This window comes from Vairimorpha necatrix, chromosome 1, assembly GCF_036630325.1.
Source record: "Vairimorpha necatrix chromosome 1, complete sequence".
In the NCBI taxonomy this organism is placed as follows: Eukaryota; Fungi; Microsporidia; family Nosematidae; genus Vairimorpha; species Vairimorpha necatrix.
The window spans coordinates 58734-85379 of record NC_088816.1 but is presented as its reverse complement, the minus strand read 5'-3'; the positions used below and the strand labels follow the sequence as shown (position 1 = coordinate 85379).

The 26646-nt window shown below is 26.0% G+C and overlaps 2 protein-coding genes across 2 annotated transcripts; both read right to left on the bottom strand.

Annotated features, from left to right (window-relative positions):
- Positions 1-13232: 13232 nt before the first annotated feature.
- On the bottom strand, positions 13233-14078 carry VNE69_01005 (uncharacterized protein; the record flags this gene model as incomplete). Its single annotated transcript, XM_065472136.1, has 1 exon — positions 13233-14078. The coding sequence occupies one exon, from the start codon at positions 14076-14078 to the stop codon at positions 13233-13235; it is 846 nt and encodes a 281-aa protein (XP_065328208.1).
- A 6565-nt stretch (positions 14079-20643) lies between these two features.
- On the bottom strand, positions 20644-21618 carry VNE69_01004 (putative SP-containing membrane protein; the record flags this gene model as incomplete). Its single annotated transcript, XM_065472135.1, has 1 exon — positions 20644-21618. The coding sequence occupies one exon, from the start codon at positions 21616-21618 to the stop codon at positions 20644-20646; it is 975 nt and encodes a 324-aa protein (XP_065328207.1).
- Positions 21619-26646: the final 5028 nt, after the last annotated feature.

Sequence of the window (26646 nt, the reverse complement as noted above, 5' to 3'; positions counted from 1 at the left end):
AGAAAAATTAAATACATATTGTTAAATTTAGACAAATTTTTTAATCAAAAATTGTATAAAAAAATGTTAAACTAATTTAAAATATATAGTTTAATAGGACATTATTCTTTATAAATTGATTTTATATATAAAGTTATAATTATTTGGTATTTTTACCATTAAAAGATGCAATTAATTTGATTGCTAATGATTGCTTCTCCTATTTAAGCACTTTATTTTTGGGGCTAAAAAAATAATAAACACCCTCTGAAGGGGCGTTTTTGACCCAAATTCTAAAAGTCGAAAAGCTGAATTGCTTATAATTAATATGATTTAAGACTTTATTTAATATATAATTTTGTCATATAAATATTAATTTTTTATTTTTATTTCCATTAGAAAGAGAGACTTATAAAAAAGTAAGAAATGAGATTCTACATCAGGTTGAAAAAATGTCCAAACATCAATTAAATGGTAAGAATATGACTTAAGCTATAAACAAACATGCAGTTCAGTAATAAAATTATCATTTAGAACTATTTAAATTTGAATCAATAGAATTTAAAAGTCTAAATTTGAAATTCGACAGGTAATTATCATTACCAGGTCCATCTACAGCCAGCCTGGAAGGAAAGAGTATATACTGTTCTATTTCCTTCTGAGATACAAAAATATTAAAGATGTATTTATACTAAAATGTTTATTATGATTATCTTTCATATCCCTAAGTATGGAATTTGCTTTTATAATTTTTTATTTTTTGTTAACAGGGTAAACAAATCAAGAAATGCCTAAATAATATGTTTGACATGTGGGATGCCACACCTACCTAGATCATAAAAATGTTATGGCCTCATAAGTATCGAAGATAGAAGCAAAAGTATGCTTCTGAATATCTATAAAACATTAGATGAGTCTAGAAATAGCTCACGAAGACGAGCAGCGATACTTAAAGTAAGGGAAGAGAGCAAATCCCACTTGTTCACAATCAAAGAGTATATAAAAATTAGGTGTAACTTTGTATAAGAGATAACCCTGAAGATGCTAAAGAATCCCAAAAAGAAGCACTTTACAACAAAATTGAGTTAAGGACAAACCATGAAAAGTTGTTTAAAGCTAGGAATAACGATTTAGTAAGCATTAAAGACTCTTTTGACTTTGTTTAATGAAACAATCAGGCTATATCCGAAGCAATTTACTGCTTCCTACAGGATAGAAATATTTTCTGGGGACAAGAGGGACAATGTCCCCATTGTGTATCTTAATAGGAAGACCGTGGATCATTTAGCTACCAAGTGCGATGGAAAAATGGGTTTTGATTACATGAAAAGACACAACGAGGTAGTTAGATGCATTCATCTCTTACTATGTATTAAATATGGGTTAAGAAGACAAAGAAAATACGTGGATACTCAGTACAAGAGATCATGGAAAATGATCGTGAAGAAATAAGAGTAGATACGAGAATATTCACTAGTATAAAGGTGACTCATAATAAGCCCAATATTCTTGTGTTTGACAAGAAGAAGAAAGAAATTTTTATAGTTGAAGTTGTATAACCAACTAGGATCGACTTACTATATTTGAGAATGAAAAACTAAGAAAACATGACCTGTTTGCAAATGAACGGGGACATATACATAAATCATGGACAAGAAAAGTTACTTAAGTAATAACATGGGATGGAGTGGTAACCAAATATCACAGAAAGTACATCGGGGAGCTGAAAACAACCCTATCTTGAAGCATATATCTAGTTTATTGTGATGAAGAATACTCTAGAATCCATCTCTCTAGAACGACGACGAGGATACGGTTAGGAGGATGCAGGAGAAGAGTGGTTATAGCTGTGAGCGCAAGAGAAAATAGCGACTGTTAAAGAAGTGGTGTCGGTAAAATGGAATGAAGCTAAAAATTTGGAGTTGAAAAACAGAAAAAATTTTACAGAAACCAAAGTCTGTGAAGAGCTGAATCTCATGAGCGATACCTTTAAAACTAGTCTATGAATATCTATTCTTGATGATAAATCAACTCAATAATCTTCAAATTCATTTGAAATTATTCAGTAATTTAACTTTTTCTTCATATAATTAAAGGACTACATGTCTTATTTTGTATTCTAACTTAAAACGTGCAAAATTTACTTCAATGCGATTTATAAAAATATTGTTAGATTTAAATAACTGATAATTTCAGAGATAGTGACAACAGTAATTTATAACTAAAGACGGGGATTCATTTTTACAAAACGTAAAAAATAATGTGTACCTCATAAATATTTACTTTGCAGACTTTGTATATTTATAAATATATAAAGTTTTTTTTCATCAATATTTTAATTTTTTTTTTAAAGTTTATACTTTTTTCGTATTTTTTTCTAATTTGACAAACCCATCGAGTAATTTTATTCTAACCACGAAAATCAGCGTAATAAACTATATTACAGATTATATTTTATGAAGAAATAACATATTTGTATTTAAATTACATTACCCTCTTGTGCTCCTTAGTATACCAGCCTTTAGAACACGCCACCATTTTACTGTTAGATTATCAATATTTTCTGTAATCGACAGATTCACTTATAAAAGTTAAATTTTTGGGCCGTAAAATAATTTTAATACAACATATGATAAATTTAGATAAGGTATAACTTTTTTACGAAATGTCCAAGTAAATGGACTTTTTTTCCTCGCAATAAAGTTTTTAAAATTTACGAGCATTAGATTATAAATGAAATTTTAGACATACTATATTGATAATCAGTTCAAATATCTTTGATAAGTAAAAAATTTGATCAAGATTTTTTAAATTTTCTAAGGAAAAATATTTTTACTGAAACATCAAGAAATAAAATCTTTTGTGATATTCGTATTTGCTAATGAATATGCTTTTCACAGCTTAACAAATTGCAAATCTATCGTTCATCATGTGAATTGCTTAATTTTTTTAATTAATACTGCCTTGCTTGATATAGAATAAGTAATGATATATTAAAACAATCTCTTGACTTGGGGATATTTTTTTATAACAGACTCTATTTTTGTATTGTGAATTTGCCAAGAATATTTAAGTACCAAGAATATTAGTTCTCTAAGCAATCTAATACATAATGTAGCAAAACATAAAAGTAATTGTCTTTTTAGTAAAATTTATGGTAATTTCATCAAATGATATGATTATTTTATGATTTGTTGCAAAACCATCATTTCAATAAGTTTAACTCAATCTGCTAAAATTATATTATCTGAATCACAGAAAAATGATTTTAAATTAGCATATGTAATTGAACTATTGTTTCACTTTAATATTTTATTTACGCCCTTTTAGTTCATCACATTGTATTTTTATTTTCTTAGTAATTTAATCTATACATTCATCAATATATAAAATAAATTCAATTTTCGACTAAATAATATTGCCCGTCTCCAATATTCGACTTCTTCTAATTCATTTGGTCTTATTTCCTAAAGTTTTTCAGTGTGTGCTTTTGAGATAAAAAAGTTTGTAGATCGCCAGGTCTACCTTTGCATATTAGAGGTTCCGCTTAGCATTTTTAGTGTATTCTATTATAGAATACAATGAAAAAAAATCACATTTCCTTTGTTCACTAGCATTATTTATATATTTTTTTTAAAAATCCTTTATACTTCGTTTTTCAACATTCGTCGCATGCGTACTTTGTGGAATCATTAATGATATCTTCATTTGGTGAAAAAAAATCACGTCTTCTGAAAATGCTCTACTTTATTATATATTAATCGATTCTCCAAAAGATGCACCTTGAACAATGCCTTCTTCATTTTTAAAATTACTTAAGTTAATTTTGTTTAACATTGAACCTAAACTTCGCAGTTTCATAATTTAAATTAAAGCTGATTTTATAAAACCTTTTTGATGTTGTCGTAAACATTTATTTTTATGTCGAAATATAATCGCAAAAGTTCCAAAAAACGTTTCACAATCAATCTCCGAGGTGTCGAAAATGTCAAATATAAATTTTTAGTAATTTATAAGAGAAAAATAACAGTGTTGTTATTACAAAAGCTAACGTAATTATGTCAAATGATCATTGCGTCAATGTTGAATTTTTTTAAAAAACAAATGATTTTATGTTATTAAAAATGAAAATTAAATTTAGAAAAAAATTCATAAGTTTACATTAGTTTATTCATCATGATTATTAAACTAATGTAATATCTGTCGTAAATATTGTATAATTTTTAATGAAATTTTTTAAATGAAACTAAAAACAAACATGTGTAATTAGGCTTTTAAAATATACTTAAATAAAATTCAATAGTTTTGAAAAAATCTGAAGGATGGGTTAATTTTGATGATTTTTAATTTATGTTTGACAGTTACAGTATGAAATTTAAATATTGTTACTATCTATACCATTTCGACAATATATAGAATCAAACACAAAAATCATCGTATATATTAAATCATGATTCGAATTTATTAATATAGATTTTATATATTCTTACGAATTTTAAAATTTGCTAATTTATATGTACTTTTATAATAAAAATTGAATTCAAGAATATTTCAATAAATTTTTTTCAGCTAATATTTGTTTAAGTAGATCTAATTTACCATCTTTTAACAATTATCCCTATATATATTCTCTAAATTATTTGCTGGCCATAATATCAAATGTATTTTTCAATTATATTGGTTTTTTATATTAATTTCTGAAATGTTAAATAAATAAAATTAAATTTCTACAGACTAAACACTTTAGCTGTTGACTTATGTTATTACGTTGTATTAGGTATTTAATATGATATATTAAGATATGTTAAATCAAAAATCACTTTTATTTAACTTTAAAAACTCTGTAACAATGTTTTTAACTTGTAATATACGAAAAAACGAAAACAAAAGCGACTAAGTATAAAATTTTAATTTATTTTTGAAAACAATAATACTGAAAAAGCAAATATTGATATGAAAATAGCATATAATAACTAATAAAGACTTGGTTTGCCTATTCTTCATTGGGATTTTCTTGTGAATCATTGTTATTATTATCATGTTTACTATCAGGTATCGAGGTTTTTACAATCTATCCGTTTTTTTCGTTCTTAAACTTATTATCAGATTCCGAGTTAACTAGATTCTTATCAAACTTTTCATTCTCGAGCCCCGAATTGCCTAGATTCTGATCAAATGTTTCGTCATCAAAATTTTTATCAGGTTCTAATTGCGAATTATTTAGGTTCTTATAAGGAGTTTCGTCCGCAAGACTCATATCAGGAGTTTTGTTCGCAAGGTTTTTATTAGTTATCAAGTTATTTAGATTCTAATAAAAAATTCCTTTTCTTTATTATTATCCAGCTCTACGTTGCCATTCTTATCTGAGATTTTGTTTATAAGATTATTATTAGATTCCGAATTGCCTAGAATCTTATCAGGCATTTCGTCCAAAAAAGTTTTGTAGGATTCCGATTTATTTTAATTCTTATCAGAAGTTTCTTTATCAAGATTATCATCAGGTCTTATGTTACTTAGATCAGCATTGAGTTTTTCGTTCTTAAGATTATAAATCGGTTCTATATTCAGATGTTTTTTTATTACTTTAGTATTTTCATAAGTATCATTTTGCTCGAGATTCTTATTACTATTATCCAAATTATTTGTACTCTTCAAATCAAAATTATTAGTATGGTTAAAATATTCTGAAACAAATTATCTTTATTTTTTATTAGCAATTTTGTTGACGGCTCAGCAAAATGTAATTTACCATCGAAATTAAATAATTGTGTGTATGAAAGATTATTGGGCCCATTGTTCGCTCTTTTTAAAAGAATTCCAAAAAAATATTTTCTTCCATCCACTAAGTTAATTGTACATTTATAATATTTTACACTAAGAATAAATTTCCTAATGCATGCGTAGGAATTGAATTTTGATGATGCTGCTTTGATTTTTTCATATTCTTCTCTATTTACTAGATGTAAGTTGCCTTCATTACTTGCCAATGATAGTTCTACTTTATCATAGAATTCGTCCCGATTTTGGCGCTCAGAAATAAAATCTTCGTCTTTAAGAAGTGTAATTTGCAGGTTTTCTAGGTGGCTAGCATAGCTTGTAACACCAACAATTACATCACATGTATCATTTTCTTTATACTCAACAAATAGCGATAGCCAACAATATCCCCAAACAATAAATATTTGAAGCTTCCAATACATTTGGGTTTTTTTTAATTGAATATTTATCTCATAAAATTAATATAAATTTTATTATGATATTTATGATAAAACAAAAAAAAGAAAACTATACATTTTTTTAATATCTTAAACTTTTTCCTTGCTTTTTAATTACAACTCAAAAATTAATTTAGTGATTAATCATAACGAACTTGTGAAAAAAGTTTAGCTTAACAAATTAAAAATTAATTCTTTTCTAAATAGTTAACCATTAAAGATATTAGTTAAATATGTACAATTAACGAAACACTTTAATGTTTATGATAACTTGTGTTCTTATACAAATAAAAGTCTCTGAACTATATCTATAATGCTATTTAAAATAATGGGCAAATAGCCTTAACAGTTTGTCTGTATATATTCTTGGAATAAACTTTACAAATAACAACATTTTAAAAATTATAAATGATGTAATGAATTATATTTTATTATTTTGATCAATCAAAATCAGTCTTATGGATGATGTTTCAAAAATGTTTATTTTTATTGTATTAGTTAATTTGCAATATAAAAACCTCATTCTAAATAAGTAGAAATAATATAATCATTGTAATTCTTTTGTGTTTTACAATAGTTACTTTGATTTTGGCTTATGTAATTATGATTTTAATTAAAAATGCATCATTATAAAAAATCATTTCTCTCATGTGATATTTTGCGTAAAAAGAAAACAAAGTAATATTATTCTTTATTCTAGTTTCCTTTTATTCGATACCTTTTCATAGCAAACAAAAAATATGAAAAAAACGTCGGCTAAAATCAGCACTTGTACGAAAAAATAACAGGGGTAAAATTTTTAAAAAATTGCCCCTTTTTCAAAAAAAAAGAGATGGATAAGTAATGAAGAGGCTGAAGATTTAATAAGCCTATTTTAAAAAATAAAAACCTAAATGTACAAAGTTGAGACACCTAATAAGATTAACTGAAATTTTTTTATTGAAAAAAGCAAGCAGAGATTTTTTAATTAGATATAATTTTTTATTTTTCAAAATTAATATAGAATATTTATTATCTATAAATGTTATTTTTAGATCCTTTAGGTTGGAGCTATGGCAGTTTGGTGGCCAAAAATCCCTTAAAGGGAATTTTTAAAAAAATCACCCCAAAAATGAAAAGTCAAGAAGAAAAACTTTTTGAAATTTTTTTAAAATATATTGAGAAAACAAGCAAATCATGTATAAAATGTGGTTCTACAAGTAAAAAAAATAATGAAAAGTTTTTTTTTATGATGTACTTGGTCTAAATGTAGAAGTAAATGGTCTTTATTAAAAAACACTCCATTCTACAATAACAAGCTTGGAATTAATACTATGTTATTAATTATTAAATTATGGTCTGTTAATGTAAAGTATAACGCCGTGGCGAAATTTCTTGGATTTAGCATTAAAAGTGTAAATAAATTATTTCTTTAACAGTAAATTCCATCGAAAATTCTGTTTACGTTGAAACAGGTATAATATCAGGACCTGTGATTGTTGTGGAAATAGATGAAAGTAAGTTTGGTAAAGTAAAATACCAAAGAGGCCATAGGGTAGAAGGAGTTTGGATTTTCGGAATGGTAGAAAGAACACCTCAAAGGAAAATTGTGTTTGTTCCTGTTTATAATAGAAGAGCAACTACACTAGAAGAACTTTTAATTAAATATGTTCACCCAGAATCTATCATACATAGTGATTGCTTCTCTTCATATTCTAGGTTGTGTTCAATTTTTCAACAACATAAGACGGTTAATCATTCAAAAGAATAAGTTAATAAAAATAATTCATGCCATACTAATACTATCGAAGGTAATGTGCCGCTTTCAAAAGTGAAACTTTCATAAGGCATAGAACAAAAAAATTAATAAAGAAGTCTTTGTTAAGATTTATGCTTAGAAGAAATTTTGAAGGGGATTTGTTTGATAAAATCTTTAAAATGATTTTTAAGTTTTTATTTTTTCCTCTTGACTTTTCATTTTTGGGGGTGATTTTTTTGAAAATTCCTTTTAAGGGATTTTTGGCCACCAGACTGCCCTTTAACCATTTGTTACAAGTGTAAAACGTATCAAATTCACAATAAACTCTTAAGGTCTTTAAAAAAAAGAAATTCTATTAACAAATGTCCAAATTTACTATCCAATAGATATGTAATTGGCTCTTAAAAGATTAATTTGGTTTACAATCGTATATTGAAAATGTCCCATAATTTATATACACTTTCAAAGTTTGGAATGCAGAGCTGATACATTTTAGTAGGACAATACTCAATTATTTTTTTATATTTGTTTATTAAGTAACAAATAAAAAAAAAATTATAAATTTTTTTACAATAAAAATGCAACAATAACAACTTTACACCCGAATATTGAATGTTTATGATTTAATTCGTTCTATTCAATAATTTTTTTGCTCCTAATAATAGAGCTCTCGTTAATATTTTCAAAATTTTATGCTTTAATGAAAAAATCGGCTTATCTAGTTTTTGAACTCTACATAATGTTCTAAGTAAATACAACTTTAAATTCTGGTAATCAAATATATTTAAGAAGCATTTAGTATGATTAATATTTATTTTAGAAATTATTCCGATCCATTTTATTTTTTAGCAAAAAATCATTTTTTAATGTTCATGCAACTTGCTCTTATTTACACTTTGCATTTCCTATATTGTTTAATTTTTAATTTTATACATCGGGGTTTAGCATAAACTATTTTAAAAAAAATTGATAATCCGTCAAGTTTGCTACTATTATTGCTAGTCTATCATTCAAACTGTAGCTTCTTCTCTTTTTTGTGCCGATTTGCTTTAAGCTCTCTTTACTAAAGCGCAAGGAAAATATTTTTTCGGCTTCTAAATATATTTTAGGATCTAAGCGTCTTTTAAGTGTGATATCCCTTTCAACGATCTTATCCAATTTATAAATATTTTATATTTTTATATTTGTTTTATCTATAGCTCAGCTGCAATGAAAGATCTTATAATGGTTTGTGAAAGTAAATATTCGTTTTAATTTTTTCAAATCAATATAAGTCATAATTACAATAAAAGTTATTTAATCTTCTTCGCCATCTTTTAAAATAATTTTTTTTTCTACGGTACTTCATTAAATCATTTTCTGTTTTTTTGAACGAAATATAATTTATATTTTTTTTTTGCAGTCTTAGTCACAGTTAGATTGTCCGAAAGAAGATCAACTAGATTAAGCTAACGTCTACCGTTTTTTCGGATCAATGTCTTGCATAATACAAGGAAAATCTCCAGACAATTGTCCTAAGACTATTTATTGTGTGTAAAAACAAAATAAATATTATTATTTGTATTTTATTAAATAACTTATATACATATATATAAGGTTGAAATTTAAGTTAAGGGCCCATTACATAAATAATTACAAGGCCAGGTCGTTTTTGCATCATTTTAAACTTTCGAGGTATATTTAAAATCTTTACGCTGTAATAATTAGAAAAAATAAGTATCTTAGATAAATCGAAATCGGAAATGTGTAATTACTGTATGTTGCCTACAAATATTTGGCAAATGGCGTATAACAATCAGGATACACCAACTTATGACGCTTGGGAAAAATACTATGATATTGTGTTTGAAGTATATTTTGATATAAGTCCAAAAACGTCATTTTTACTGTTGACCTTGTGATATATTCAGATTTACTCTAAAAAGTCGCAGTGATTTAAAATTTTCTTTTAACCCTTCTTTGCATGGTGATGGAAATTTCCATCATAATATTTAGTCAACAAAAAAAGGTACTCAAAACACTTGTACTGTAAATTTGTTGTTTCTGGCAACATTTTAGGCGACTATTGCGTACAACAAAACGCATAAAAAAAAAACAAACGTCACTGTCAATTACCAGGCCTAGAACTTGTCATTCCGCTGTTTGTTGTGACTGGAAAAAAGGAGCGAGATTTTAGTTTGTTTTATGGAAATAAACGGATATATAAAATACAGTAAAAGTGGAAATAAGGTTTGTTTTCATGTTTTTGTTGTTTTATGTACAATTTATATCAAAACACTGTGAATAAATTTCTCAAAACTATGTGATGGAAATTTACATCTCTATGCAGTAATTTCTTAATCTGGATCATTAATTACATCACCCTGATTAATTTAAAAAAATAAGAAATATCATGCAAAGAAGGGTTAAACGTGACTAATATTGATACAAAATATGAAGTATTTAAGCATTGGCTTTCAGATCATGTATTAAAACAAAAGTTTTTAAGGATATAAAGATTAATTATATTTGACTATAGTTGTTTTGAACCTGTGGTATAATGGATCTTACCACATGATATATAAAACCAATAAATACTTAAACGCTGATGCTTCTTCGGAACGATCAGTTTGGTCGACTATTATTGGTTAGCCAAATCTTATTTCTTCCTATTGGTTACCATGTATATAATTAAAGAAATTCCATGAACAAACATGGTACAACATCAGAACGCAAACAAACATTCTTCCTTCTACAAATCAGATAAACAAAACTCTTTATATAACAAATAAACAATCTATTCACTCTAACTCTTTTAACTCCGGTTTTCACGGCTCCCCAAACCGTAGCATCATTGAAAGCTTTCTTGCCACAGGCAAGCTTCCCGGTAAACACGCCAATTTGAGCTCAAATGGCTATACGAAAAAAGAGTTCATATCTGAAAATAAACATTTCTACGCCGAATTCACGCGAACCGTAGAAGGAACCGAAACTACCATCAGAGAGCATATACAAAAAATTTATAATATTAAAACAGAACTTTCGCTCAGAAATCTAAATGATTTTGAAACACTTTCCAATTATAACAAGTGGAACGACTCCCAAGCAGGACAAATTTACCACAGTTTAATTTACAATAGCATGTACAAAGAAAAACTTGCTAAGAAAAGCTATATTGCTCTAAGAAAACAGCTTCTTGACATAATTTACCCAAAAACTAAATACAGAATACTTTCTAATAAAATAGATAAAATCAAACAGACGGACTATAAAACCATAAACGAATATATGGAGAAAATCTTAAAAGAACTAGAAGGATATATACATGTCAATGAATTGACTAGGAAGGAGGTAGAAAGAAAACAAGAAGAAATTTTCTTTAAAGGTCTAGGTGTACACACCACAATAAAAATTACAGACCAACGACTTAAAACGGCTTCATTCGAAGAAGTAATTAATTTTTTACCGGAATTGGAAGAAACAATCATAGCACAATTGACAGACGCTAAACAATACTGTGCAACCACGATATCTGACTCTAAAGTAAAAAAAACCTTTTCAAACAAAAAATGGTGTAAGTATCACCAATCGAAATTTCATAACACAAAGGACTGTTCCCTGCATAGGAATGATAAAGAACATAAAAAGAATTTACTAATTACTGAAATAAAAACGAATACATCCGATGGAATAAAAATTTTAGGAAAAAACAATGTAGCAACAGACACATTTTCACGGTGCTTTATAATCCAACCAGCATCTCTAAGAACCCAATATGAAAATTCTGTCAAAGAATCATGCATCTATAAAGACGAGAAGTTGCAAAAAAATCGAAGCGGAAAATATATTGTCAAACAAAATTATATTGCACAATTTTTAAAAACCATTCACGAAATTTCAGGCCACAGAGGTATATCAACGATATATAATAACATTAAAAAATACTTTCACATAAGTAAAATAGTAAAACACATAACAAAAGTGGTCAAAAGATGCAAAATATGTAGACATTACAATATTATCAATAATAAACACCAACAAAATGCAAAAATGGAATCTTTAAAACTATATGAACGAATCTCAACAGACATATTTGGACCGTTCAAATATTACGAACAAAACGACAATTCAACTCCTGAGGAAAAGACAGGATATATCCTGACTATATCAGATATATTTTTAAGAGAAAGTAAATTATTTTTCTTTAAATCGATTAAAACAAGACAAATAATCGAGTCGATAGATTATTGGACAAAAATAAAAGAACAGCCTAAGCACGTAATATCAGATAACGGCAGGCAATACACGTCCTCAGCACTGAAGAACTATTTCAAAGAAGTGGGAATAAATCATATATTGATACCTACATATACACCGAAATCTAACGGAATCTCGGAGCGAATAAATCAGACCATCGCGTTTATACTATCCATTAATAAAAATCAAAGTATACTAAAAACAGTTAAAACCGCCGAGGAAACTTTAAACATAAATTATAATAGAGGAATTCGAACATCTCCATATATTATAGCCAATAAGCGAGATTTCTATGACATTGAAAACAAGCCTCCAGACATACACACCAAAGTATAAATCTATCAAGCATATTCCACCTCTCATGAAAGAAAATACAGTTTATAAAAGAAATTTGACCGCCTCTAAACTTGATCGCAAATATGGACCAAAAAGGTTAATTGAAGAAGTTGGATCTAAAGGGAATTGGGTACGACTCAAAGGCGATAAGACATGGACGCATATTCGAAATTTGAAGTTCTGAAGGAGGCCAGTATGTGGTATAATGGATCATACCACATGATATATAAAACCAATAAATACTTAAACGCTGATGCTTCTTCGGAACGATCAGTTATGGTCGACTATTATTGGTTAGCCAAATCTTATTTCTTCCTATTGGTTACCATGTATATAAATAAAGAAATTCCATGAACAAACATGGTACAACATCAGAACGCAAACAAACATTCTTCCTTCTACAAATCAGATAAACAAAACTCTTTATATAACAAATAAACAATCTATTCACTCTAACTCTTTTAACTCCGGTTTTCACGGCTCCCCAAACCGTAGCATCATTGAATGGTTTCTTGCCACAGGCAAGCTTCCCGGTAAACACGCCAGAACCAAAGCAACAAACACACCGAACTTGACTTTTCTTTACAAATGTAACTTTTACATCTAATACCTAGACAATAAGCCTAATATTTAAATGGTGCGATGAAATAATTTTAATATGCAAAATTTGTATTTTAAAAAATAATGTTTAAGTTATAGACTAATTACTATTTATATAATTTAAATTTTTAAGAATTATAAATAAATTTATATTTCAAAAAAATACCTAACAACGTAAAAACAAATAAAACAAAAACCCCCAATGAAAATATCATAGTGTTATTGTGGAAATCATTAGAATTATTGGTGCAAGAAACAGGTAATGTTTGAGTTTCTTGATTGTTTTTGCTTTCGCTAATATCATCTTTTGAACATTTCTTACACGTATCATTTACATTACATTTTTCTAATAATGATTGATCATTCTGAGAATTTTTTATTTCATTTTCAATTTTTTTATCTTCCATATAATAATCAACAATATTTAAAAGTTTTAAATCAAATTTTAGTAACTCCCTCAGTGTTTCTGGTAAATCTAAACTTATATGTTCGCTAAGCATTAACTGACTAGAACATGGAATAGTATTAAAGTAGAACGATTGAGAATGGGCCCAGGTTATCCCTTTGGTTTTAGGATCAGATAAAATAAAATCGAAATGTAATTTTTTACCTTTGGGTAATTTTAACTTGCATTCAAAATATTTTTCACTTTTGCAAAAATTTTTGCATAGTCTACTATCAGGAATCTTCAATCCAATTTCTCTAATTTTATCATATTCGTTGTTTGATACTGGAAAGAAAAGCTGTCCGTTGTCAAGAACTGTTCGAGCAATATTATTAGTGTTTTGGGGACTATTTGTTGCTTTTTCCTTCAAACGTAATGTGTCAGATAAAACTATTTTCATGGTATTCTCTTTATCAGCTTTATTAGTAGCACCAATATAGATCACACATTTACCGTCTGCTTGATTTTTTATATGTAAAACATACTGACAATATCCAAAAAGTAAATAAAAACATGTTTTCTCGAACATATGGGGCGAAGTAAAATCAAATTTATAAATAACAAATTAATTTGATTGTTTGATAAATAATGCTAAACAAAATCATTGCAAACTAAGTTTTATTTTTATGCATTACCAATATATACTTTTTTAACATCTTGTTTTATGAATTAAATTCGTATAATTAAACTTAAAAATAACCTATGAGGTATTTACATGATATCTGATAAATTTAATCAATTAACTTTTAAAAAAAATTATACATATTACTAAACATTAGAAAAGGTATTTATGAACATTTTGAATAATTTTATATAATCTAACGCAAATTAAAAAAAATCAAATCTAATGTAGCAGATGTATCCTTAATTATCAAATAAACGATTTTAATTTTTTAATAAAATTTAAGAGCATTTTTACTTTAGCTCCCCTTGTCAGTATAAACACAATATTTTTTAGTTTTAGCTCTGATTTTAAGGAGTCGAAGCGGAAAAAATGAGGAATAGTAAAAATCAAAAAAACAAAGTTGTAATAAAATAGTATGTTTACTATAAATTAATAATTTCTTTTTTTGTTTTTTGATTTTTTTTTTTTAATTATTTCTTCTTCCAATTATTGATCAAAACTTATCTTTATTCTGTGCAATGTATAATAAGGATAAGTCTTGATCAATCTCTTTATAAACAAAATTAATAAGGTTTTCACATCGTAATAAGCGACTTTCCTTAATAAATAAACACACATATAAATATATGATGCTTTACTTGGAAGAAAAATTTTGCATATCATGTAAATTGATCTATTATGTGATTCAAAAATGTACAAAAGATATCAATATTGCAACATTATTTGACAATAAATCCATCGAAATACTGAAAAGAATCAAACTAAGATATACATGCTTAAAAATAATTAAATTAAACTAGAATTTGCATATGATAGCAAAAATGGGCTAAAATTAGGATCTGTGTAAAAAAACTGGGGGGTCAAAATTTTTAAAAAATTGCCCCTTTTTTTAAAAAACGAAGGGAAGAGAAAACTTCAGAAAAAAAAAATAAAACACAATTAAGATATAAAAATGCATAATAATTAACTTTAAAATAAATAAAATATATCAAAAACATAATTTTAATAATGCTTTGAAGATGTCTTTGCTCTCATTTCTTTTAATCATATATAGAACTAAATATATTTCAGCAAGTTCATAGGTCCTACACCTATTAGGTATAGAGGCTTTTAAAGACCTCATATTTTCTTCTATGGTGTTTGTATGCACACCCCTCTCTCTGTCTCTAAAAGTTTGACTGTGATTCACAGTCCTATGTTCCGCATAATGATTTTTTAACGTTGCATACGCCCTCCACATATCCGAATGAAATACGGATTCATAATTTTCATGCTTAAACATGATTGAAAATAATGTATCCCTGTCTCTTTATTTTCTAATTACTAATACAATCTTCTTTGCTTCGGTTTGTTCCACCATACCGAAACACCAAACCCCCTTAACTAATCTTCCCCTATGATGCTTATTTTTGCCAATTTAACTTTAATTTATTTCTACAATGATATCTTGTCCGCCTATCTGCTTCAGCTTGTTCAAATACTTACCATAAATTTTTAATTTAAATAATTTATCTAGGGTGTAACTTACATTTTGTACATTACATTCCAAAATCTTTGATATAAGAATTACTTTAATTCCTAATATCCACAAATTTACTATTTTTAACATCAGTAAATGTTCTAGTCTAGTGTTTTCAAAAAAAGAATTTTTCCAAATTGAAAATCTGCGTTTGCAATTTGAAGACTTACACCTCAAGTAAGCAGTTTCATTTGATACAATAGCTGTATCCCAACCACATTTAATACATTTCTGATTGTATTTCTTATTTGTTAAAGATATATAAAAATCTTTAATTTCTTCATTGCTCATCATTCCCTTCGTTTTTTAAAAAAAAGGGGCAATTTTTTAAAAATTTTGACCTCCCAGTTTTTTTACACAGATGCTGATATTAGCCCAAAAATGATTAAAAACATTTTTTACAATAACAAAAATTAATTGTAATGATAAAAATTGAAAGAAAAACCTACAAATTTCATCTGCTTTTAACCCAAATTTCGAATAATTTCATTATTTAAAAGGATTAAAATCATGTTTTTTTTGTTAATATATATCAAATTAGCTCTTAATAAGACGTTTTTTTACTATGTAGATTTTTTTTGTCCTTTTCCGCACTTGACGCTTCTACTTTCGAAAAAAAAACTGAAAATAAAAATTTTAATTTATTTGAGGGGGAGGTCAAAGTAAAGATTAGCTAAAAATTTCTGCTTTTTATTTTTCGTTAACGGTATTTATGACACAAAGTTTGTCTAATATGCCTGTTATTAAATTTTAGTTTTTTTTATAGAACCCCTTAGAACTATTACTTACATGAACCAATTGCCATACTATTTATTTAGAAATGAAAAAAGCCTTAAGTTTGTGTAAGTTGCTTCTTTTTCGCCATATTTAACAGTTTACAAATTGTAGAAACGATGCATGTATTCCCGTCAGAATACTTGGCTGTAGGAGAATATTATATCAGCTGAAATTTTAGACTTTAAATACATAATGAAAAGCGTAAATGAAAATATTATACCTATGTTTAAGCTTGAGTAGCGCGTGAACATAAGACTGTTAAATTTTAATTTTTCTTATAAACTACTCCAAAGACCACTGTTTTATTTAAATACTAAAATACATATTATAGAAGTATACAATAAACTTTTTACATAAAAAACTAAATATGCAAAATATATTGGGATTTTTTAGCTTTAAAAAAATGTATGCATATTGATGCTTCACAAAAAACAACAACTATTTAAATATTTTGTTTTATTGAAACCAACGAATAAGCCCATATTCAGCCCGTCTTGGTCTCAATCTTTAATTTTTTTTATGAAATAAGTCGAATGATAGGAAAACATTGTACTTACTGATAATCACAAGTATATTTGCAGTTTAAATCGATGTTAGAACATACTAAACAAAAGACAGATAAATAAAAAGATGATTTTTCCGTTTGCAAATTGAATAAACATAGTTAAATTTGTATTCCCAACATTTTACCATCTTAAAATACAATACAAAAACATTTCGATCATGTGTTGATAAAATAAGTATTAAAGAATAAGATTAATTCCTATCGCGCTTTATGTATATTGAATTTAACTACTTGGCATGGCATATTTTACGAAAATGATTAGAATCTCATGCTCAACAAATTTCATCTATTAAAATCTTAGAATGATACGATAAAAACTAATAAATTATTTAATCCTGTTCTTATGTATGATCTTAAATGTATTCCTAGCGTCCAGATCTATAAGTATCGAAGTAATCCTATTTACTGATTTCGCAAGTAGTAAATTTTATAGGTAAGTACAAGTATTAATCTAAAATAGATCAAATAAACATTCGTTCCAATTTTATTCTATAAATATATTTAGAATTTGTTAAAAAATCTTTTATGTGCATCAACAATTAAATTGAAATAACCTCGCCGAGACAACAATAGATAGAACGATGATACCATAGAGATAATATTTAGGAGAACTTTGAATGTGTTTCTTAGGATTACTATCATCAATTTCTGAATAAAAAATGTAGGTAATTCAAAGTTGTTATTATTTTTTCGATCAACATGTCCACCCACATCGCTTTTAGTTTGGTTTGACAAATTCCGACCAAGCTTGAGTATTTTATATTATTTTTTTCAAAATTTTTATTGATAAAACTATAAATAGATATGACTGATTTGTTAACCTTTATTTATGTAAACTCAATAATATACATGTCATCCAAACTATAAAGTGACAGAAGACTTTGGAAGTTCTTTTTATTCTTTACTTCTTTTAAAATGTTAAGACTACCCGATAAACATTTGTTGTATAAATATGCAAAAATTGTGTCTAAATTCAATATAAGAATTTTTAGATCACATTTTCTTTTGCAACGCACTTTACGAGAATTAGTATTTTCGTTTAAAATTATTTCTTGGTTGTATGCCATCGAGGCAGTAGTTTTTTCTTTTTAAACAGGATATACTCAAATACACAGCTTTTGTAATCTTCTGCAAATAAATACTACATTTATATTATTTCACACTGTCTATAAAATTATTACAGATTATGATGTTTCGAACTTAGTTCTCGTATTTTTCTAAATTTTTTTATAAAGCGGTTAGAATAATCTCAAATTTTGCAACTAATATTATAATTTCTTCAAGATAATGTCTGTTCAATTTTTTAACTTAGCAAATCTAGAAATAGCGAGAAAATATCTTATTTCATCAAATTAAACATCTTCTAATAAAAACCCAAGGTATAAATCGCAACTATCAGATTCTCTGTGATTTACAAATAAACATATTTCACAGATTTAAAAAAGTAAACACAAAAATAACCTACATTACTCTGAAGATCTAACAAAATTCGAATTTAAAACTAAATTAAATTGTCAATAACTCGTCAGATTATCATTAATATGTCTTAAAATTTAGTATCTAATTATATCTACAAATTTTTCTTTTTTTGGTTGAGTAATATCTAGTTTTTTTATATTTAATATGGCAATCAAAAAACGTAAAATAGTTGTAGACATCAATTTTATATAATTACACATGTATAGATTAAAATATAATTCAAAACATAATCATGCGTAGTGGGATCTAAATTATCAAAGCGTATGATATACAATATCACCTTTATGTATATTATTGAACACATTTTTCAATTACTCAAACTCGAGATTATTTAGGTACTTATACAAGTCAATTTTTTTATAGATCTTCAAATGTGGCATTATAAATTTTATAGACAATGTAATCAAACCCAATTATTACATCATATTCGATTACAATATATCAATAGATTCGAAACTAGACAATAGATTTAGGTTTATAAAAAAAAATACTATAAGTTTAAGTTAGTAAAACCTTTGAGAAAATTAAGTAGAGGTCTATATATTATGTATAATGTACAGTCATTATGCAAAAAAACAGTTATAAACACGTCTCTTGACTAATTTTGCCAATTTTTGGGATATTTTTGTTGGGGCAGTTATTAGATTATTAGAAGAATATGGTTTGCACATATCGTAATGTACTTTTTTTGAAACAAAAAGAGAATTATGATACTAACAATATTAGAGGTTTTATTGTAAAAATAAACGAGTATTTATATAATTAATGCGTTTTATTGCCATTTTTAAACTCGGTTGATATAAGATTATAAGCAATGTGAAGCTGTAAGAATGCGTTAAAAAAAAATTAGTAGTTGGTAATTTGATTTAATATAGTTGTCTCTTAAATTTTATATAAAACATTGAACCGATTTACATCTTCTATATATGTTCTCACACAAAAAATGAAAAAACTAAATTTTTACTTAAACCAATGAACACTAGATACTAAAGAAATTTTTAGACTACCAGTAAAAATGATCAAAAATATTTGAGATTACGCGATAAACCTGAGTTTGATAAGAACATAGTATCATATGTAATTGTACATCTAGGGAGGTTAATACACTTTGTAAGATAAAGCATCATTTTTTATTTCATGTAAAAATGTCACATAATTTACACAGAGACTATGAGTTAATCATGATTTTGTAATAAGGCCTATTTTTGTATTTTTTCTGACTTCTAATGTATTTGAAATTTAGCTTTTTATCAACTTCTTATATTTATCTAAGGCTATTATTCGTATAATATCGTTAATTCTAGTTAGGTATTTAAATAATGTTTTAAAAGATATATATACACGTAGGAGACTTCCTTATAATATTTTTATAAAATTATAAACTATTAACAAAATAATATAATTTTTTGATTGTCATGTATATGTACAATAGTGAATAACACAGCAAAATTATTGTATTAGACATATATGCAGGATGCTTTTAAAATATAAAATTTAGTTGAATAACAAATTAAGACTATATGAATAATAATATAAAAATGCAAATATAAAATTTAATTTTTTGTCAAGAAGTTGTCAACTGCAATAAATAAATATTTTAAACACTAAAATATTTCAGCAATACTAAATGTTTGATAATTATAATTTAATATGTTATGAGGTGGTAAATGAAGAAACAAATCATAGATGACTATATACAATGTAGAAGCCATAATAAACTACAAAAATTATATACTTAAAATATGAATATTCTCGATTGCTTGCACAATTCCAAAATTATAAAGTATATAAAACATTACAAATAATAAATGCAAAATTATAAAAAAGAAATGAGGTTACAACTATCTATATAGGCATTGAAATGTATCAAAAAACAATTTCATCGTAGAAAGCAATAAAAAAATAACATATTCAATAATTTGAATTATAAGCCACGATCAAAATTATACGTGCTGCAAAGATTAAAATTTATCTGTACAAAAAAAAAATTATTTGTTTTTCCTTTTTTTTGCTGTGTAGCAAGAAATATTAAATATAAATATACGGAATAGAAATATTAAGCATTGGTGAAAGCATGACATGACCATTTTAAAGTAATTAAAAAATATTATTTTTGCATAAAAAAAAAATTAATTACTTTTATATTTAGAATAAATACATACTGATAGTGCTGCTACTAAAAACATGATAACGTAGTGGTAATATCGCAATGAGCCTTTATAAGGGACATCGGGGGTTTTAGAATTATTGTTATTTGGACCACGATTTGATGAAGGTTTTGCTTTTTTCTTGTTGTTATTGTTGTTTCCAGTTTTCATATTAACATTTGAATCGTTTAAATTTTTTTTTTCTGTTTTATTATGATTATGATCATTAATTGTACGTTGAAAATTATTTTGTTGATTTTCATCATTAGACTCGATATCCAACTCTGTTATCATATTTCCCCAGGACTTTATAGATGATGAATTTACCAACTCATCTTGTAACAATAATTTTTTCTTGATTTTCTCATTCTTTATTTCTCTTAAAACGTTGGGAGTGTCTAAATCGCATTTTTTGTTTAAATATTCAATAATTCTATCTAGGCTTGATGCATCAATTTTTAAATCACATTTGTTTTGCCAGCACGAATTTCCAGAAATAAAATTCTTATCAAGAAACAACGGAGAGCTATGTGCCCATGAAACATTGTTGGTTTTTGCATCATATAAAATATATTCTAAAAAACAGGTTTTGTACTCATCACAGTTAAAACTACATTTAAAATATTTTACACTATCATTAAAATAATTACGCAGTTCGCTGTCTTGTATATTTGAACCTAACCTTCGAAGTTCTTCAAATTCTTTCATGTCTATAGGAAACAGAGGTAAACCAAATTCACTTACTAATGTTACGATATCTGCAACGTATGAGTTAGAATCAATTTTTATTTCCAAAATATTTAAATCATAAGAGAGAAAAATTTTGACTTCATCATATATATCAACTTCTTTTGAAAATCCAACGTATCCATCACAAACATTATTTTCTTTGTGATTTACAAAAAAAGTTATTTTACTGCAACCAAAAAGAAAATACAAAAATATTTTACAAACCATAAGGGTTCAGATAATTCGTTTTTTATATAATAAATTACAATATACATGACTTTGACGTCTTTTCAAATTTATGATTTTCGTAAAAAAAAACCGAAATTGTAATATATTTAATTTAACAAATGTCGAAAAATAAAAGAAAGCCTCTAGAAAGGCTTTATGATGTGTTTAATTAACCTCAATATCTAAGTAAATACATATTACATATTTGTTATTTGTTAGTATTAAATATGCTACGAGAAGAAAATCTTGTTACAGACAATTCACTTTAATTTTTATTAACATTTATTGGGTTATACGTCAAATATTAATTCTGATCAAAAACACCCCATAAATAAATTAACATTCTTTAAATCGCATATGTATAAAGATCAAAAAAATTAGATTTTTATCAAGAACAATTTCTAATCTCTGGATAATATTTATTTTGATCTTGAGGCTTTACTCTAGTAAAATAATGAACAGATGACATTTTTTTTATTTAAAAAATCAGAGATTTGCGTTATATGTAATTATGTGCAAGTAAATAACAATTATAATAGTCAAAAGTTTAATACTAGTTTTAATGTTTATATTCTACTAAAAGTATAAAATTAGTTTTTTAAAAAATTAGCTTTTTCATTTTTCTTTTACAAAAACAATCCACACGAAAGCATTATATTGATACGTTGGTTTGCATTAAATTTATATTCTTATAAAAAAATACTAACAGTGATAGATTTACAGATTCGATATCATTATCTACAACATTCACTATAGATAACTAAAGATTTTGACTTTTAATAATTTTTTTTAAAACTTTTTATATCTAACTCATTTATAGTTGTATTTGCGATTTAAATAGAAAAAACCTTTATATTGTATATTTTGGATTATAAAAATGTATTTTTCGAAATTAATATTCTTGTTTTTCTAACTATATTTTTAATGGTTTTTTAATCATCTTGAGTTTAATGACATCAATAACTTAAAAGCATAGACAAAATGAATCCTATCGTACAATTCTAATTTTGGTTATGATATTTTATATATTCGGTGCTATATTTGTACATATGACCTTTGTTTATAATTAATTATATCAAAAACTTAAGATACATCGGCCTTTACAATTGTATATTAATAAATATTTATAATTTTAGCGTTAAAACAGTATTGAACGTATTATATAACATACAAAAATCTATGCACTAAATAAGCAGGATATTTGTTTATGATAAACATCAAATCTTATGCTCTTAAAAAGGTTTTTTAATTTGTAAATACAATTCATACATTTCGGCTAAAATTAATAAAAAAAATTTAAAACAGAAACACATACATAAGAGTATTTTTTCAATGTAATTAACATATACTAGCGAAAATCAATATTGAAAATCCGCGTATAATTGTTTCATAGAATTTTTTATTATAAAACAAGAAATAAAATATAGTAATTAAATTCAAACACATAAGTTCAAAGAATTGTTTTTAAAAGATATAATAAACATTGCTGTATGTATCAAAATTTGTTTGCCTTATACACAAAGTTTTAGGAATTAAAATTAGTAAACATATAACTTTATTACTTTTTGCAATGGTTCATTTGTTACAGTACATAATATCTATAAGAAACAATCGCTTTTAAGTTTTTTATCTATTAACTGATATACTGTAATAATGAAGTTGTCGCATGCATTAATTATAAATATATTTTTTTTTGCACAATAAATTCTTATATATATATATATCATAAAATTGTGTTTGTACATGGACCTTTGAATGGTAGTTGTACTGAAAATTTTTTTTGTCTACGAAAAAATATATAAGAATTTGATTTCTTTTGCATTATATTAATATTAAAAACCATCTCAAAAAGCTAAGGTTTGATATTTTAGCATAAATTTTTTTTGTGATTTGTCAGAAACCATAGCTTTAAATTTTATATTATTATATTAGTCAAAGGTTAAACAAGTGATTTGTTTCATTTGATCAATCGTATTATTGTGGACAAAACATATTAAGATATGATATATTAATTATTAATATATCAATTCTTAACGTAAAACATTTAATGACAAGTTACAAAGGTTTAATCATGCAATTTTATATAAACCTAACCTAATTTCACGTAGTCAACGCTTAAGTGAAAATTAACACATTAAAATTTGGATATTACATTTTTATTAAAACCCTAATGAAATTCCACTTGGATTGAACATAAAACCACATTGAAAGCAGAAATGAGAGCAACACAATGAATAATTGCCAGTTTAGTTATCAGAACCTGATAAATAGGAATTAGTCTACTCTTCATCTTTAAATTCGTCTTGATCGTCGTTTTCTCAACTGCACAAATTATAGGTATCAAGTTTATTTGGTGCAAGACTAAACTAAAATTAAACATTTAAATAAAATTTTTTTTTATATTTACATTGTGATCATACTTAGTAAAGGCATCGTATTCTTAAAGTGGTTTATTTTAAATAAACAATTTATTTTTTTGTAATTTATTAAGTGATTATCTGCATTAAGAGGCTCTAGGTCTTATCTATTTTTTAATTAATTTTCGTATTTGCATAAAACAAATCGCTTCTGTCAATGCTCGCGATTTCTCATATATCAAATTGTATTTTTAATATGTAATTTCGATAAAACTATTGAGCGCTTCATATATCTGGTTTATTGCGTTCAATTTTTGTTTTAGAATCAATAACATGCAAATGATTAGAAAATTCAACAATTTTTTTTACTTAAAAAAATCAAAAAAAAATTTCAGATACTTTTAATTTGATACAAATGCCATATACATGAATCCCTTTTTTCTAAAAAATGAACACTTAAATGTGTGCCTAATCAAGAGTTTCTTGTTTTTTTTTCAATAAAGACTTTCTCTTAAATTTTACTTTATTTTAATTATTCATGCTACGTTTACGATACTATACATTATTGTAAAATTTTTTCCTGGTGTCCTCACCTTTAGTTTGACCTCTTGACTTTTATTTTTTTCATATTCGTTTTTTTGCTACTGTAAACATAAGAAAACCATTTACAAGATGATGATATAGATACTAAGACACTTCAGTAATACTTTATTGTAGATACTTACCCAATGCATCTACTGTAAATTATTTACTAATAATAATAATAAATATATATTTTATCCATTTAAAAATATTAAAAGGAAAGGAACGCATTATTTAACAAATCTATTTTAAAAAAGAAAATCAATGACAATAACAAAAGCTATGTGCAATGTTTTTTTACGGACGTTAAACCTTCTTCTTTGAAGAGAAATTTTTTGAAAATCTGCAAATTTACCAGCTTCTTTTGTAGTACCAATGTAAATTTTCAAATATTACCATCTTATTAATTTATTAAAGTCAGTTTTTGTTTTTATAAAGCAATCTATACACTAAAATACACATCGTAAGGTATGAGGTAAAGTAAATTGTGTATTAAAAATAATACATTTAACAGCCACAATATATCAATTCGTTACTACCATATAGATGCAATGATTGTATAGTAAAGAGAATTTTTTAGACAAATACATTGGTATTATGATTTTTTAAAAAATTTCCACAATAGTTTATATTCTTGGGTAGTTTGAAATACTTATATAAAATTTGTTACAATCTAAATATTTTGTTAATTCGAAAAAAAAACGTTATTTTATAAGTAAAAAATAAAAAATAACATTGATGTTTTAAGTATATATTTAACGTTTAGTTGTATAATAGAAATTAAAGACTTTCTATAATACATTGGCATATGTTTTGTAGACCTCGTTAGTTTTGAATTTTAATTTGTCATGAACACATTAGTATGAGCTATAAACTTCAAAATATTATTAATTTGCTAATAGTACATTAAATTAATGTTTTACAAAACAAGTAGAATAATATTAGCAATAAAAACATTTATTAAAATAAATTATACCGAAGTTATTTTCAGCATATGTATAATGTTAAACTGCAAAAGGGTTCTATTGAATATTTAAAGTTATAAATGGTTTTTGTATTAACCCTTAAATCCATTCTCTGCCCTTAAAATTTAAATTTATGTAATAAATACATTCGAATCGATTTTTTATAAAAAATACATTTGTAAAAGTTATATCTTATAGAACATTATCTGTAGGGTTTAGAACCCTTAATAAATAAATGGTTAACATGGCGAACACAAGGATGAACAGGGAAACAAGAGAGTCCCGTAGTCAAGAGGCTAGAACATTAGAGAAAGAGGCAATTAGGATAGATAAGAGACTAAAGTTAATATTGAAAGTTGAGTGGAAAGATGTTATGGATTTGGCATCTGCGAACTTGCAGGATTATATTTTTGAAAATTTTTGTGACGGAAGGAGCAGTTGGGAGGAAATTTATAAAGGCTTACAAAAAGGAGCAGAATTTGAGAGAGAGTCAGAAGAAAGACAAGAAATGATTAAAGAGATTATGGATAAAGTGTTGAAAGAGTTTAGGGAAGAAAGAAAAGAAAATCTTAGGATGTATAGGAAAAGAAGGGAAATCAGAGAAACTACAAAATGTTTTATATGTAAGAAAGAAGGGCATTACGCTAGAGAATGTCATGAAAGTGTAGCTGGTAGGGAAAAATATAAAATTAAAAAGGAACAAGTTTTACAGAAAGAACCAATTATCAACAATGAAGGGAAATGATGTAAAACAGTAAATAAGTTAGAAAATTTAATTGAAAAGTATCCGGAAGTTTTTAAAGAATCAGAAGAAAAGATAAAATATCTCACAGGAGAGAAGTGTCCAATAAATACTAAGCAAGGTGAAAAGGTTGTGAAAAGAGGGCAGAATGTGCCATACTACCTTAGGGTGAAATTTGAGGAGTACTTGAATAAGTTGGAAAATAGAGGGGTTATAAGACGTTCCAAAAGTGAGTGGAGAAGTCCAAAAAGAGAACTTGAAAAACCAAATGGGACGTAAGATTGGTAAGCAATTTGATGGCGTTAAACGATTTGGTTGACAAGGACCCGTACTCACTACCGTTAATTAAGGATATTATGAGAGCCACACAGGGGTCAAAAGT